This window comes from Ovis canadensis, chromosome 1, assembly GCF_042477335.2.
Source record: "Ovis canadensis isolate MfBH-ARS-UI-01 breed Bighorn chromosome 1, ARS-UI_OviCan_v2, whole genome shotgun sequence".
NCBI classification, from domain to species: Eukaryota; Metazoa; Chordata; class Mammalia; order Artiodactyla; family Bovidae; genus Ovis; species Ovis canadensis.
Window position 1 is genome coordinate 102541337 of NC_091245.1, and position 14950 is coordinate 102556286.

The window sequence follows — 14950 nt, forward strand, 5'->3', positions numbered from 1 at the left end:
TTTTCCTCCCAAAGATCAGTTTTCCCTTCCATTGGATTTTTAAAGTTTTTCTTAGAGTGGAGGAGAGGTGGAGTAAGGTTGGGAAGGGGATGTATGTTTCATACAGCTGAACCAGGAATAGTTTAGTATATTATATCTGGATACCTTCATTTCTATATCAGATCCTTGCTGGAAGCTTTTCTGTTTATGGTCTCAGATTTATCACTTCTCTTTTCCAGTTGCTACCCTGCTGGACTAAGGTCTTGTTTCACTTCATGCTTAAAGTACCACAGTATCATTGCTCTTCCTTGTTTCATTCTCTTCTTAGCTTAAGTCATTTGGCAATCATGTAGAGATCAATCTTTCTGAAACAACAACTTTTTACTATTTATTTCAGCTCTCTACTGTCCTTAAGTCTAAATTCCTATGCCCGCTCTTTGGGATCCTTCATGTTCTGTTAACCTGTGCATCCAGAGTTATTTTTCATTGTCCATTAACATGTATCCTTGATTCTGACCAGGCAGGTCTGTCTCCTGAGTATATTTAAATTGAAACCCACTTCTGTTTCCTGACCTTAGCCTGAAGTTTCTCCTGTTGAGCCTGTCCTGCGGGGTCCAGCCTAGACTTCCTCGATGACTCCAGTCAGCAGTGAGCTCTCCCGTTCTGGCTGCATGCACCACTCACTGTTTATGTCGCACATTTTTGCTCCTTCATCGCTGTTTTTAACACAGTATTGTGAGCTAGCTTCCAGTGTTCTGTAATTATTTCACATGGATAAATTAACCTGAATTTAAATCTCTTAACAGGACAGACCTAGAATAAGAGTTGCAGAGTTCACAGGCAGTGATGATGATGGTCCAGATGGATAGGAATTATTGTGAAGATGAAATCTGTATCCCTTTATTTTTATCAAGAATGTACTTGATGATAACTTTTACATTTCTTTCTTCCTTGCCTTTGTTTTGGTGACAGGCTGTTGATGATGTGAAAAAAGGTTACATCAAAGCAGAGGAAAAATCCTACCAATTACAGAAGCTGTATGAACAAAGGAAAATGGTCATGGTAGGTTTATGTTCCATAATCTCTTTATAAATGCCCCTTATCCCTTTTAAAATTTAATTTAATTTTATATTGGAGAATAGGTGATTTACAATGTTGTGTTAGTTTCAGGTATACAGCAAAGTGATTCAGTTGTACATATATCCATTCTTTTTCAGATTGTTTTCCCATATAGGTTTATTACAGAATATTGAGTACAGTTCTCCGTGCTATACAGTAGGTCTTTGTTGATTATCTGTTTTATATATAGTAGTTTCTATATATTAATCCCAAACTCCTAATTTGTCCTCCCCGCCCCCACCTTTCCCCTTTGAAAATTATAAGTTTGTTTATTGACGTCTGTGAGTCTGTTTTCTGTATATATTCATCTGTATTATTTTTTATATTCCACATATAAGTAGTTGTGATAAGTCCATTTGTAGCCTTTTTTTAGATTCCACATGTAAATGAAATCGTGTGGTATTTGTCTTTCTCCTCCTGACTTACTTCACTTAGTATGATAATCTCTTTTTGAATTATAGTTTTGTCTGGATATATGCCCAGGAATGGGATTGCTGGATCATATGGGAATTCTATTTTTAGTGTTATGAGGCATCTGCATACTATTTTCCATAGTGGCTGCATCGGCTTACATTCCCACCAACAGTGTTGGAGGGTTACCTTTTCCCCACACCCTCTCCAGCGTTTGTTATTTGTAGACTTTTTGATAGCCATTCTGACTGGTATGAGGTGGTGCCTCATTATAGTTTTGATTTGCATATCTAATAATTTAAAATGTTGAGCATCTTTTCATGTGCCTTTTGAAAACTCCTCTTCTTATATTTTAAATGTTGTTCTAGTCATTTTTGAAAGATGTTGCAACCTGGTCAGTGACTTAACTGATTTAAAAAGGAGTGGGGTACTTACCCAGTAGTCCAGTAGTTAAGACTCTGCACTCCCAAGGCAGCGGCATGGATTCAGTCCCAGGTCGGGGAACTAAGATTCTGAGTGCCACATGGTGCAGCCAGAGAAACAAAAAAGGAGGGGGATATAGAGCTTGATATAAAGTCTATTGTATTTCTCTATTTAGCACACAAAGAGCTTATTGTTTTATATATGGGTATGTAACTTTATTATTAGTGATTACTAAACAATATTCTTTTTTATAATAAAAAGGCCTAAAAGATGTGCAGACATTTAATATGATAAAAAATAAAATTCTGTGAGAATTAATATTTAAGTGTTTAATATTAGAAATTATTTTAGTTGTGGTTTAGCAGTGGCAAAGTCATTTGTTTTCACAACTCCCATCTCTGCAGTTGCTCATTGATGCTCAGTAGTGCTCTTGGTTAGTGTGATATCCTAGAGCTGTGCGGTTTGATTCCATAGCTACTAGCCTCGTGTGGCTACTTGAATTTAATTTTAAATTTGTTTAACTTAAATAAAATTTAAAATTCAATTCCTCAGATGCATTAGCACATTTCAGGTATTGAGTGAGTTGCTAGTAGCTACTGTATTGGACAACTCAGATATGGAACATTTTCATCACCACAGAAAGTTCTGTGTGAATATCTGCAGAGGGCTACTATGATATTCTTAGAACATTTCAAAAATAGTTTTGAATATATATCTACCATAAATGGAGAGATGAAACTTCTCAAAAATAAAATGTATAAAAAACATTTATAAAGACTCTACTCATATCATTTTAAAACTTCTTTCCTCGCCAGTTCATATAGTTGAAAATTTTCCAATTATAGTTTTTCCTAATAGTTTTTACACAATGGAGTAGGAAATCACAGTTCACTCCAGTATTCTTGCCTGGAAAATTCCATGGTTAGAGGAGCCTGGTGGGCTGCAGTGCATGGAGTTGCAAAGAATCAGATACAGCTGAGCAGTTGAGCACAGTGTTTACAGAATGCAGTAATTGCATTGGTAATAATTCTAATAGGCCACTTGAGTTTCTTTTGTACTTTCTAAGAAGTTTTTAGGAGGGAATGTTTGAAATAAGAATTCAAACAAGTTAGCCACTGAACTTATTTAGCTCCTAGTCTTATATCTAGATGGGATATTTATTTTATCATTCATATGACAAAGAGGGAACCATCTACCAGTGTTCTGCATACCAACAGGCTGAAATAGACATTCCCCAAATCTTTTAAATGGAATTAAGTCTTGGCAGAATTTTGGTTAAGGAGATTTCTCTGTGTGGGAGACAGGATTTTAAAACTCAGCTTCCACCTCTTATTTAATGGTATTGTCTTCTATATATTAATGCATAATTCTGACCAAAACATCTGCATCTTTTGGTGAAAAGGGCTGTTAACCCCTGCAGTAGTTGTTTGCCTTTGTTAAAACCAACAGAATCAAAGTAATTTCATAAAAGCTTCTGAATGTGGAATACATACTGTTTCTTTGTACATGCAGCACTCTAAATGCACTATCTTCCATTTATGCATTTACAAAAGATACTTGTTGAGCACCAAGTGTGTGCCAGGCACAATGCAAGGTGCTAAGAAATAAATAAGTTTGAGTTGTTCCGTGGCAAAATATAGCAAGTCTGAGTTTAATAAACATAGTAATCTGTTATGAAGTTATTTCTTAGACTCAAGTTTGTATCTTGTCATACAAGGTGAAGAACTCAAGTGCAGTCCGTGCGTCGCTCCTCCCCTGGGTCGTCTTAACTGAGTTTCCATATGAGCATGCATAAGCATTTATGGGATGTGCTCTCCTGAAAGCCTGGTGCCTGTGTACAGTTTGTACTGGCCACGTAATATTGCAACCTGAGACTTTAAAGACCTCCTGCTGCTGCTGCTGCTAAGTCGCTTCAGTCGTGTCCGACTCTGTGCGACCCCATAGACGGCAGCCCACCAGGCTCTCCCGTCCCTGGGATTCTCCAGGCAGGAACACTGGAGTGGGTTGCCATCTCCTTCTCCAGTGCATGAAAGTGAAAAGGGAAAGTGAGGTCGCTCAGTCGTGTCCAACTCTTCGCGACCCCATGGACTACAGCCTACCAGGCTCCTCCGTCCATGGGATTTTCCAGGCAAGAGTACAGGAGTGGGGTGCCATTGCCTTCTCCTACGCCCCCCAAAAAGTTTGGATTTTACTCAGGTGTTAGTGTTGAGAGACGTTAGCCTAGACGGTGGTCGTGGTCAGCACACTGACACTTGTGCCTCAGATGGACCCCTCAGAGCCCGCGGGGCTTGACACCATTATGTATAATAGCTTAGCATGTTGAGAGGCCCAAGATTGGGCCCGATCACTACGATGTTTTGCCAGATAACTGTGAGACTTTCAGCCATTCACAAACTTCTCACTTTCAGTTTCTTTTTTGTAAATTGAGGATGTTAGGATTGCTTGCTATCAAGTAGAGTCTTGATGAAACATCACAAAGTTCTTAACAGATGAATAAGCTTTGTGGAAGTTCCTTTGCTCCCCACATACAGAGGATAGCTCATACCTTTGCCATAGTTTGTAATACCCAGGATGATCAAAATGGTTTTGTTTCTTACTTATTTACAAAGTTAGATTGAATCTCAAATTTGGATGGTTGAGGATAGAATGTATACAAGACTTGTTTTTTCTTTTTTCTCTCTGTGTCTTTTTTTACTCTCTTTCAAACAGTGAACGTGTGTAACTTATGTCTTGCCATTATTGAACTGACAAATAGAAGTTTCTGGGTTTGTGTTTGTCAATGTAATTTTTAATAATTTCACACAAGGTGGTATATGTGGAGGTCACTGTTTCTCAAAGTGTATTCCCCAGCTCAGTTACACAGGAATCGCTTGTGAAGCCTGCTTCAAGTGCGTAGTTCTGGACTCTACCTCACATATACTAAGCTAGAATCTCTAGGGGCAAGATCTAGAAATCTTTGTGAAGATTTTTACAGAAGTACCCTAATGAATCTGAAACTTCAGGTGCTTGAGAATTGCTGCCCTTGAAATTTGGGAGAGTTGGTTCTCATGGTTCCTCTCAGGCCTTGATTTCAATGTTAGATATGGTTTGACCCTCCGCAGGAAGTTTGGGAGAACAGAGAGTTCTCCAGAATGGATCTCCATCCCTGTACCGAAAGTGTTTGCTCTGTTAAGTACTTTGTCTCTGCCTTAATAACTGCCCTATTTTGGTATTTACCTATCTTGCTGTACAGTGAATGTTTATAAAATGTCCTAGGCCATACCTGTCCTCTTCTCTTGCCTAATGTGGGGCCATCATCTAAGTGGTAGGCAAATCAGAGAAGCTAATTGAAGATACATATTTATTAAACATTTCATATGAAAGGAGAATGGACAGGGTAATTTTTGTTTGAAATTCAAACAGATACATAGTTACACCTTTAAGTAAATATGTTTGAAAACAAAGGCTAACTTCCCTTTTGGAAATTTTGATACATGTTAAATTTTAAATATTTCTTCTCTGTACTTTCTGCAAATCCTGGAATATAGAGATTGCCCTCTTAAAGCTGAGAAATACTACCTGACCTGATAATTTGGGGAAAATCTTGAGTTTCCCCAGTGACACTTTACCTTAATGGAGCCTTTAAAATTATTTTTTGTAGTTGTCAGATATTGGATACCTAATTATGTACTAAGTACTATGCTTATGTACTAAGTACTTTCAGAGATTACAAATAGCTATTAATATTTAATATTAATATTATTTAATATTTAATATTTAATATTATTATTTCTGTTTCTCTGGAGGAGGAAACTAAGGCTCCTAGGTTTAGTAATTTGCTTCAGTTCAAATAACTTGCCCAAGATTGCGCATTTAGGAAGTGATGGGGCCAGGATTCAAGCCCAGGGCCTCTGGGCCCAGGAGCTGGCTCACTCTTCGGTGCACTGTCTCCTGTCTTGTCATAACCCCAGAAGAGTTCTTTCCTGTATCATCCACTGCCTGTCATATTTGCCAGAATGAAGTAGCCAGAGATTTCTTTTGATCATAGTGCCAGTAGAAGGGCTAGGCAGTTTATCGCTGCCTCAGGGAGGCTGATGATAAAGGGTGGTCAGTGGGGTAATGGAAGGAAGGAGACAGAGGGAGAATGACGCAAACGGGGATTTTGGCACTTCTGAATGGACACTGACCCCATGTTCCTGCGCCCCTTTTGTAAGTTTCCACCTTTAAAGTGGTGGTGACTTTACCTGAGCAGACGTAACTGCAGAGTAGGGAAGGGAGCCTGTGGTGTGACTCCTTCCTGCCCCGGCCCTCAGGCCTCCCCAGACAGTCCCTGGCGGCAGCAGAGAAAGTGCTGGGCGCCGCCCCTCGGCACCAGGTTGTGCAGTCTTTTTTGTGCCTGTGTCTCTTCTCTTGGTGAGGCAGAGGGCAGCTCTCCAGCGTGTTCTAACTTCCTTACCCATCTAGTTGAAATCAGCTAGGGGGCTCCACCTTTGTCTTCTCTCTAACTCTCTCTGCACACACTCCCACTATGCCTGTTCTTCCTGTGTGACATGCAGATGGTGGTGTCACACAGATGCAAGACTGTCTGCTTGTGTCCCCTCAGTCTGTGAGGAAACCAGGTCAGAGTCCATGCGTCGTCTTTTGTTCTTACCATCTTCCCTCTGTTTCTCTCCCTCTTTCCTTCCCGCTCCTTCTCTTTTACGCTGTCCCCACTCAATTCCAAGTAGTGTTAAGGAAGAGAGAGGCTAGCCTTAACTGTGGAGGAAAAGAGTCAAAAGAGTTCAGAGACCTCTCTGGGGAGCATTGCACCTGTGAGGGTCACATAGGTCACTTGATTCGGGTCCAGATGCTTTTTAAGGAGACATATATGCTGGAGACCCAGGGGACAGTGGGGCTGAAGGGGACTAGTTGGTAATAGAGAAAAAGGATCAGAGGCCTACAAATTAAACCTGATTTGTAACCCTGGTTGTACCACTTATTATTGCGTATAACATTAAGCAGGTCTCATTATTCTGGGTTTCTATAAAGTGACTAACTTTTAAGTTTCCCTCAGCTTAAACCTTTTATGAATATGAGATTTGGGTGGTTTAATCCTCATCACTAAGATCACTCTTAACTTTTGATTGGAGAGGGCACGAGAAACATTAGTTCTCAGATTTTATTTTGTCACTTAGGTACAGTGAAAATAGAAGGCTGGACTGAGTGGCATTATGAGTTCCCTCCTCGGAGTCTTGGTTGCAGTCTCTCTTCTGGCTTCATTTATTTATCTTCTTTAAGTAGAGAAAGAGACAAGGGTTGAAGTATGGAGGTGAAAGTTAGAAGGAGGCTGAAAGATCATCCAGGAGTTCTGTCCCAGCTTAACAATGAATGTGAGCCCAGAGGCACGGTCTATAGGTTGTGAGGGTTTTCTTGGTTCTTATGTACTTTCTCAACAGCTCTTGAGGATGGTATAGTTCCAGAGTAGCACTGTTTCTCTTTCCCTTTTTTTTCCCCCTAGTACCTCAACATGCTAAGGACTTGTGAGGGCTACAATGAAATTATCTTCCCCCACTGTGCCTGCGACTCCAGGAGGAAGGGGCATGTTATCACAGCCATCAGCATCACGCACTTTAAATTGCATGCCTGCACTGAAGAAGGACAGCTGGAGGTGAGAGCCCACTGAGCACGCACCAGGAGGCCAGGGGGCAGGACCAGGAACACCGGGAATGCTTGGATGCTCACTTGCTATGTTTTAGTTCCTACTTGGGGTGGGGGAGAGTGAAATCAAAACTGTTTTGACTGGGATACCTAGGCTCTGGGTGCACACTGCTCCTCACCTTCACTGGCTGTTTACATTGACTTTTATTCTTCTGTCCGTCTTTTCCATGAAATGCTATAGACATCTCTACATTTCTTTTCTGCTGCCTGGTTCAGAACCATCTTACCTAAGCTCCCCAGCATTCTCAAACTTATGCTCTCGATTGTTCAGAACCAGGTAATAGCATTTGAATGGGATGAGATGCAGCGATGGGATACAGATGAAGAAGGAATGGCCTTCTGTTTTGAATATGCACGAGGAGAGAAGAAGCCTCGATGGGTTAAAATCTTCACACCATATGTGAGTGATGGTTGGGGAAACATGCTTGGGGAAAGTAGATTGGGTTTAAAGTTCTCCGAAAGCTAAATGCATAAATGGAGCTGTAGGGATAACAGTCGAGATCTGAACCTGTTTGAATCATAGATCCCCAGGTTCTTCTGTCTTTCCTTTAAGCCCTAGTAGGATTAGCAGTTGCACTTTCCTCTTGACTCACAGTTACCACTAGAAGGAGCCAGAGAACAGCAGATGAGCCAGGCCTGGGTTTTATGGAGTCTCTTAAGGTTTTTCTCAGGCTGAGCAAGTTTGGAAGGTGACTCTGGGTAGGAGTTCAAAGGGTGGTTTTGTGATGCCTGGTCTGGAGAAGGCAGTGAATGTTGCTTTGTCTTTTTTCAGTTTAATTACATGCATGAATGCTTCGAGAGGGTGTTCTGCGAGCTCAAGTGGAGAAAAGAGGTAATTCTAAGCAATCTTGAATTGACCTTTTCATCTTTGTTTGTTTGTTTAAAATGTACACTCCTTTATCCAAATACCTGGGGCCCTCATTTCCATCTTTCTAGGAATATTGGTTACAGACTGGTTATCCCACATGAGCCAGGATGCTCTTCTAGGAGTATTAGTTAGAGACTGGTCATCCCATGTGAGCCAGGGCACTCTTCTAGGAGTATTAGTTAGAGATCAGTCATCCCGCATGAGCCAGGACACTCCTCCAGGAGGATTAGTTAGAGACCGATCATCCCACATGAGCCAGGATGCTCTTCTAGGAGTATTAGTTAGAGACCAGTCATCCCACATGAGCCAGGATTCTCTTCTAGGAGTATTAGTTAGAGACTGGTCATCCCATGTGAGCCAGGGCACTCTTCTAGGAGTATTAGTTAGAGATCAGTCATCCCGCATGAGCCAGGACACTCCTCCAGGAGGATTAGTTAGAGACCGATCATCCCACATGAGCCAGGATGCTCTTCTAGGAGTATTAGTTAGAGACCAGTCATCCCACATGAGCCAGGATTCTCTTCTAGGAGTATTAGTTAGAGACCAGTCATCCCACATGAGCCAGGATACTTTTCCATTGAGGTCATTAGCCTTGGATACTAAACCAGACTGTGCAAAAAAGCCCTGTTTCCCTTGTCAAGAGGGTGGCTGTTGGCCACAGGCTGTTCATCTCCTGTGACTTCATGGACCCTCCTTTGCCTGCCTTTTTATCAGTCGCCCTCCATGTTGTTCTGATGCAGAAGGGCAGTTGTACTTAGCTTTAGTCCTGACTAGATGAGATGTTGAAGCGCGTGTAGGGTAACCAAGAGTGTGTGTGTGTGTGTGTGTGTGTGTGTGTGTGGTGCTGCTGCTTTCCTGCTGTCTGTACCTGCTAGTGATGGAACAGAATTTAAAAGATTCTGAATAATTAGCTGCTTACTCTCCAAGAAGATGTTTTTGAGGTTCAGAAAGTAAAGTAAGGAATATGAACATTTATGTTCTTGGTTTTGTAGGAGGCACACAGGGCTCTGGGGATCAGATCTGGATTCTCTCCTAGCCATTTTTCTCTCTGTGATTCTGTTCAAATTGGCCTCCCTCGATGTCAGTTTTCTCATCTTTTCTTATCTGTGAGACTGAAAGACTGAGCCAGATAAGTAACATCCTGGGTCCCTTCCAGCTCTAAAAGGCTGTGACTCTTGGTGGAAAGTTGTGTCCAGTGAAGAGGCCCATCGTGTCAAGTCGAGTCATCCAGTCGTACATTTTCTGTGTGAGGGGTTGTCTCTGGATGGGAGGAGGTGAAGACACCTGAGGCTTCCCAGTAACTCTTGTCTTTTTTTCCTTTCAGAACATTTTCCAGATGGCGAGGTCACAGCAGAGGGATGTGGCCACCTAGCCTCTCATTACCCTGTTCCTTCTCTTCACCCTCATCCTCTTATCCCTTTCATCTCCCATGTCAGACAGAGTAACCATTAACACAAAAGAAGAGAAAAAGGAAAAAAGTCATTCTATTCAAAAGCCCTAAACTAAGTGTCATTAATAATCCCTCTGAGTTTCATATCTCTGTAATTGAGCTGGTAGAGAACAATAGACGGGTCAGCACCAGGAGTCAGCTGAGTTAAGACAGGAAAAGAAACAAGCCCAACCAATTCGCCAAAGGGATCTTTGTCCTTTCCTCTGGGCCTCATACCAACAGACTCTCCTTGTACCATATTTTTAGAACTGGAACTATGAACTCCATCCATTTGCACTGTTCAGACATATATATGTATGTATGTAAAAATTATATATACGCAAATTAGCTGCACGTATATACATATATATATTTCTTTTTAAATTTCATATTGATGGCAGTACCTTTTTTAGCTTGTGTTTTTACACACCTTTCACTAGAACTCATGATTTCTCTCTTGCTCTCTTTATTTTGAAACAAACTTTAAAAAGGAAAAAAAAAAAATTTACAGGGAAAAATACCTCTCCTCATGAAGGACTCGAAAAGTTTACAACCTGCTTGGGTTTTCCCCCTTTTTTGTATTGAATGAAGATTTTGGACCATGGGTTGCCATAGAGTCTGAGGAGCAAGGAGCATAGTTTCTTTTAGCTTCAAGAGGCTGCTGGGGAGGAGAAAGAAGTGTGTTTTTCAAGGGCAGTGGGGCTGCAGACCTGCAGGGAGCATCTGAAGACTTGGTGTGGTCTCTCTTGATTCCAAGACAACGTTCCTGGTCCGTTTCTTTCTCTTCCACTCATGGCTCTTAGCCACATTCCACATCTTCCTGCTTCCCATGGGCCCCCTGTGTGCTTCTCCTCAGCAGGCCAAGAATGAAGGGGAAGGGGGGCTCAGGAGGTTGATGCCCAGACCCCTGAAACACCTCATGGTCATGATTGCCCATTTCTCTGCTGTTTGTAAAGCAGGGATTGTGCTCGGGACCAGAGTCAAAGCTGATACCTTTAGGCACAAAGATTGGACTTAAGTAGGGGAGGAAAGAAGAAAGGCGCTGTGTACGTAAGCTTCTTCCTGCTCCGTTCCTGACCGGTTACACCGTAACTTAGGTTCTCTGTGACTTCCTTAAACAACCATGTTGGGGAAGGATCTGACCATATCCCCAAAGCCTTGGGGAAACTTGGAATGGGTCAGTGATCTGAGCCAAGCAAAACTATAACCCGTCTAAGCCAGCTGAGGACCCAGGAAGGAACAGTAGGAATATGGTTAATTTGGGTTGGATCTCAACTTTTAATTAAAAGGAGATTGAAGGAAAATATTTTTGCCCCTTAAAAGATCTCCTCATCTGACCTTGCAGTTAGACCTTTTGAGACCTAAGAACTGCATTCCTGGGTCTGGGGCCAGGGCTGACTGGGGGTTGAGAATGGTGCTCTCGCAAAGGCTGCCCTCCTGACGTGAGAGCAGCAGGAGCAACATTCTCAACCCCTAGGCTCCAAAGAGATGGTGTTGAGAGCTCTTAGTCAGGCTCTGCTGCATCTGAAACACGTCTTTGAGCCTCTTTTACTTTTTTCTTTCTCTGCCTTCTGCACAAAAGCCTTCACAGAGTGGCATCTTTTGCTTTGTCTAACTGGGAGGCAACCATAGTTGGCTGTAGTCACTGAGCAGTGTTGGGGTGGTTTGAAGTTTCTTTTTCTGTAACTTGTTTCTGCAGGTGGTTGTGAGGTGCTTTACTTTCTCTCTCACTCTGTTACCCTGGCAGGCACTTGCCCTGGGGGGTGTGGTATCATGTAGGACATCCTGTCTTTCCTCGCCTTCTCCAAACCAGGCGGGAATGCAGAGTGCAAACTGTAAGGAAGCTGTGTTTAAAGTCGCAGAGAGTGAGCCCTGCTTTGGAGGCTTTGGCACAGAATTTACTTCTTCTGGCATAAATGAATTTAATAATGAGCCAGAGGACCATGGGAAGAAGATATGTTGATTGCCCACTCCAAGGAGCCGAAGAGGTTTTTGGCCCCAGCTCTGTTCACACTTTAAGAATAGCAGTTTGCTCCTATTCTGTCAGAGTGGGAAAGGAATGAACAAATCCTGGAGTCCGTGGGAAGCCCAAAGGCTGCCCTCCAGATGTGAGAGCAGCGGGGGTGCTCGTAGTGTGTGGTGTTCCCTCCCTCCTGCCCTGACCTGGCACTCACTTGGCACTTGGAGATTGGGTGGGGCCCATTGGATGGTTAGCCTGTTGGGAGAATATGTTAAGGGCCAGCCCCTACTTGAGGCTGCCCCAGCTTAGGGAGAAGGGGAAGGAGGGAAGGCCCAGAGGAAGGCTTTCTCGGCTCTCCCGCTCACAGCAGGTGTCCTGGGATGGAGGCAGAGGTCTCGGGGGCTGTGCAGCTCCTAGGGTCAAGCTCTTCTTTGCATGAAGTAGTGTTCGTGTGATACCCTTTCCCTCTTAACTCTGCACTTCCTTTCTCGAATCCCTACTATCTTTCTCAGTCCTGGGTTCTGCTCAGGGAGGCTTCTCCACAGTCTTTTTTTTTGCAAATTGTCTCCAGGAAATGGAGAGGTCCCCCTGCACCCTGCTTTGCCTGCAGCAAAGCCAGCAGGATCGCCCTGGTCTTCTCCCCTTTCACCCCCACAGAGAGTTCCCATCCTCTTTGATAAAAGCTCAGAGTTGTCATGGGTCAGGAGAAAATGCAGGCCCTGAGAAGCCTATCTCTGTAGGAAGTTTACCTTGGCCTGTGCTTTGGGTTTTCTGCTCTCCATAGTTTAATTTTACTCCCCATTTTTCTCCCCTCCCCTTGCTCTAGGCCTAAGCTCAGCACAGGTGTGTGCTCAGGGCAGCTTCTAGGCCTGGACAGCTCTCAGGGAGGAATTAGGTAAATGTTCCACATCCCCATACCTGGCCCATCTGGTTTCATCCTTTGCCCAGGCCAGTAGCTTTGGGTCACTCCCTCTTGTACCTCCAAATCCAGTGCTTGGAGCAGCAGGATAGGGCTCTGATGGGAGGTGACACCTCTGTCTCTCATTTCAGAATTTGCCAACTCGGGGACCTGGCTCTGGAAGGCAGTTTTCTTAAAGGGGATGGCATCCTGGGTGACCCGAAGTCTCCAAACCTAGAGGGACAGCGGTGCCCTCCCTTCTGTTCTTGGTGTTCTCTGGATTGATTCAGCAGTAGAAACCACTTGGTCTGTTGGGCCCCAGCATACCCGCTATGTTCCTTCCAGATTCACGGTGTCACATTAGCTTCCCTTTGGAAGGGTGATGTGGTTGAATACTCAGAGAGGAGAGGTGGTGGGTGTGCGTCGTTAGTCCCCCACCTTCCGGTTTCACCTCCTGCCTTCTTCCTCTAAACCTGAGCACGTCATGCCAAGGCTCACTCATATACACAGTGGCCTCAGCTCACTCCTCAGGAGTCATCTAGGATGTGTGGGAAGCTTAGGGTTGTGGGGAGGAACAGAATTGAAGAGGGGAGTGATGTGGGTGGAGCCACTGGCCAACTGCTAAACTTGGACACCAGTTTTATATCACGCCCCCTTTGTAAGCCAGTGAACTGGGCTTCAGTTTTCCCCAAACCATGCACACTTTTAATTTATTTGAGAGAAACTCTAATTGTATTTTCACTGCAGTATCTTGTATTTTTTATTTGTGATTTAGGAAATGTGAAGAGAAAATACACAGACACGTAATGGCTAACAATGTTTCTTTCATTCCTTGTTATAGAGCTAACCACTCTAAAATTGTTTGGTAATGTCACTTAGTGTAATTAATTGTAACATATTCTTTTAAATAAATTGATTTATTGATGAAACTATTCTCTGGTGTTCTTGACTACAATCCTTTGGGTTGTGTGGGAAGAGGTGAGGAAGAATGTTTGAGGTTTGAGTTTGGGTGATGCATCTGAAGATGGGGAGGAACGTGTAACTGGCTCTCCTGCGCAACTAGTGAGGCGGATGTTTGAGAGCAGGAGTTGGGGAGAGGCGGAAGAAGGAGGAGAAAGGAGAAGCTGGGACGCCCCTGGTCCACAGTTCGGTTTCCAGAAAGCTCCTTCTCCAGCTCTCAGGATTGGTTGTGCCAGTCCACTCGAGCTCCACGCTGACTCACAGGACGTCTCTCCCTCAGCCTGATGTAGAGTCTGGCAGAGCCCTTGGGACAGGTTTTAGCACTGTCCCCCTGGCCCAGCAACATGTATTTTCTTTTTTGCTTTTCAAGTAACAGGAAACTTCCCTCTGGAATCTGAACTGAAAGGTACATATCACCTCTCCTGAGTGCCAGCTCAGTCCTGTGTACTCCGGGTGATTGGAGTCCCTCACACATGTGGTCTTGCTTGTTTTTTGCTCTTGCAGAAGAATCTCAGGTGCTATGGACTGAGTACCTATACTTTAGAATCCCTGTTCTACTCTGTTAGTTTCTGGGCTGAATCTGTTCTGAAAATTTCAGTGTTTTTGTTTGGTTGGATGTTTTAAATTATTTTTATAAGCCCTCCTGTTTTATTTTTATAATCCCGAGCCACATGCTTTTGCTCCTTGATTAGAGTGCATGAGAGCAAGAAGTAGTTTGACATTTTGTTTGGCAGTTCGGGCAGAGACATTGCGTGGGTCTCTCACTCAGCCGCCAGTACTAAATAATTGAAATTTGGTACATATTAAAGTCCTTGATGCTGGGAAAGATTGAGGGCAGAAGGAGAAGAGGGCATCAGAGGATAAGATGGCTGGCTGGCATCACCAATGCAATGGACATGAACTTAGGCAAACTTCTGAAAACGGTGAGGGACAGGGAGGCCTGGCGTGCTGCAGTCCATGGGGTCGCAGAGTCGGACACAACTGGGCAACTGAACGACAAATACTACTGTGTTAATTGGGAAAAGCAGTTTTTTTATTTAATGAGGAATACAGGTAGAAGGTGGAACTCCAGAGTTAGAATAACAGAAGGTAAAGTCAAGCTTTTACTGATTATCTGCTTTGTGCAGAGTGTTGTGTTAGATGCTGCAATAGATACAAAAGCAAAGTGAGGAACTCCACTGACTTTGAGGCTCCTGGAGGAATGGCCGTGATCCCCAGCTGCGGAAG

At 43.3% G+C, this 14950-nt stretch overlaps 1 protein-coding gene across 3 annotated transcripts in view; it reads left to right on the plus strand.

Moving 5' to 3' along the window:
* SNX27 (sorting nexin 27) overlaps positions 1 to 13695 on the plus strand; it is an 85239-nt gene extending 71544 nt beyond the window's left edge. Inside the window, exons 8-12 of one of the 3 annotated variants that reach the window (XM_069542320.1) lie at positions 952 to 1041; positions 7409 to 7558; positions 7880 to 8008; positions 8381 to 8440; positions 9801 to 13695. In XM_069542320.1, coding sequence (XP_069398421.1) covers positions 952 to 1041; positions 7409 to 7558; positions 7880 to 8008; positions 8381 to 8440; positions 9801 to 9848 — 477 coding nt within the window. In that variant the 3' untranslated portion in view covers positions 9849 to 13695. Of the gene's footprint in view, positions 1 to 951; positions 1042 to 7408; positions 7559 to 7879; positions 8009 to 8380; positions 8586 to 8786 lie in introns of all 3 variants that reach the window. The other 2 variants (XM_069542326.1, XM_069542310.1) reach the window with 2 other exon arrangements.
* The last annotated feature ends 1255 nt before the right edge of the window (positions 13696 to 14950 follow it).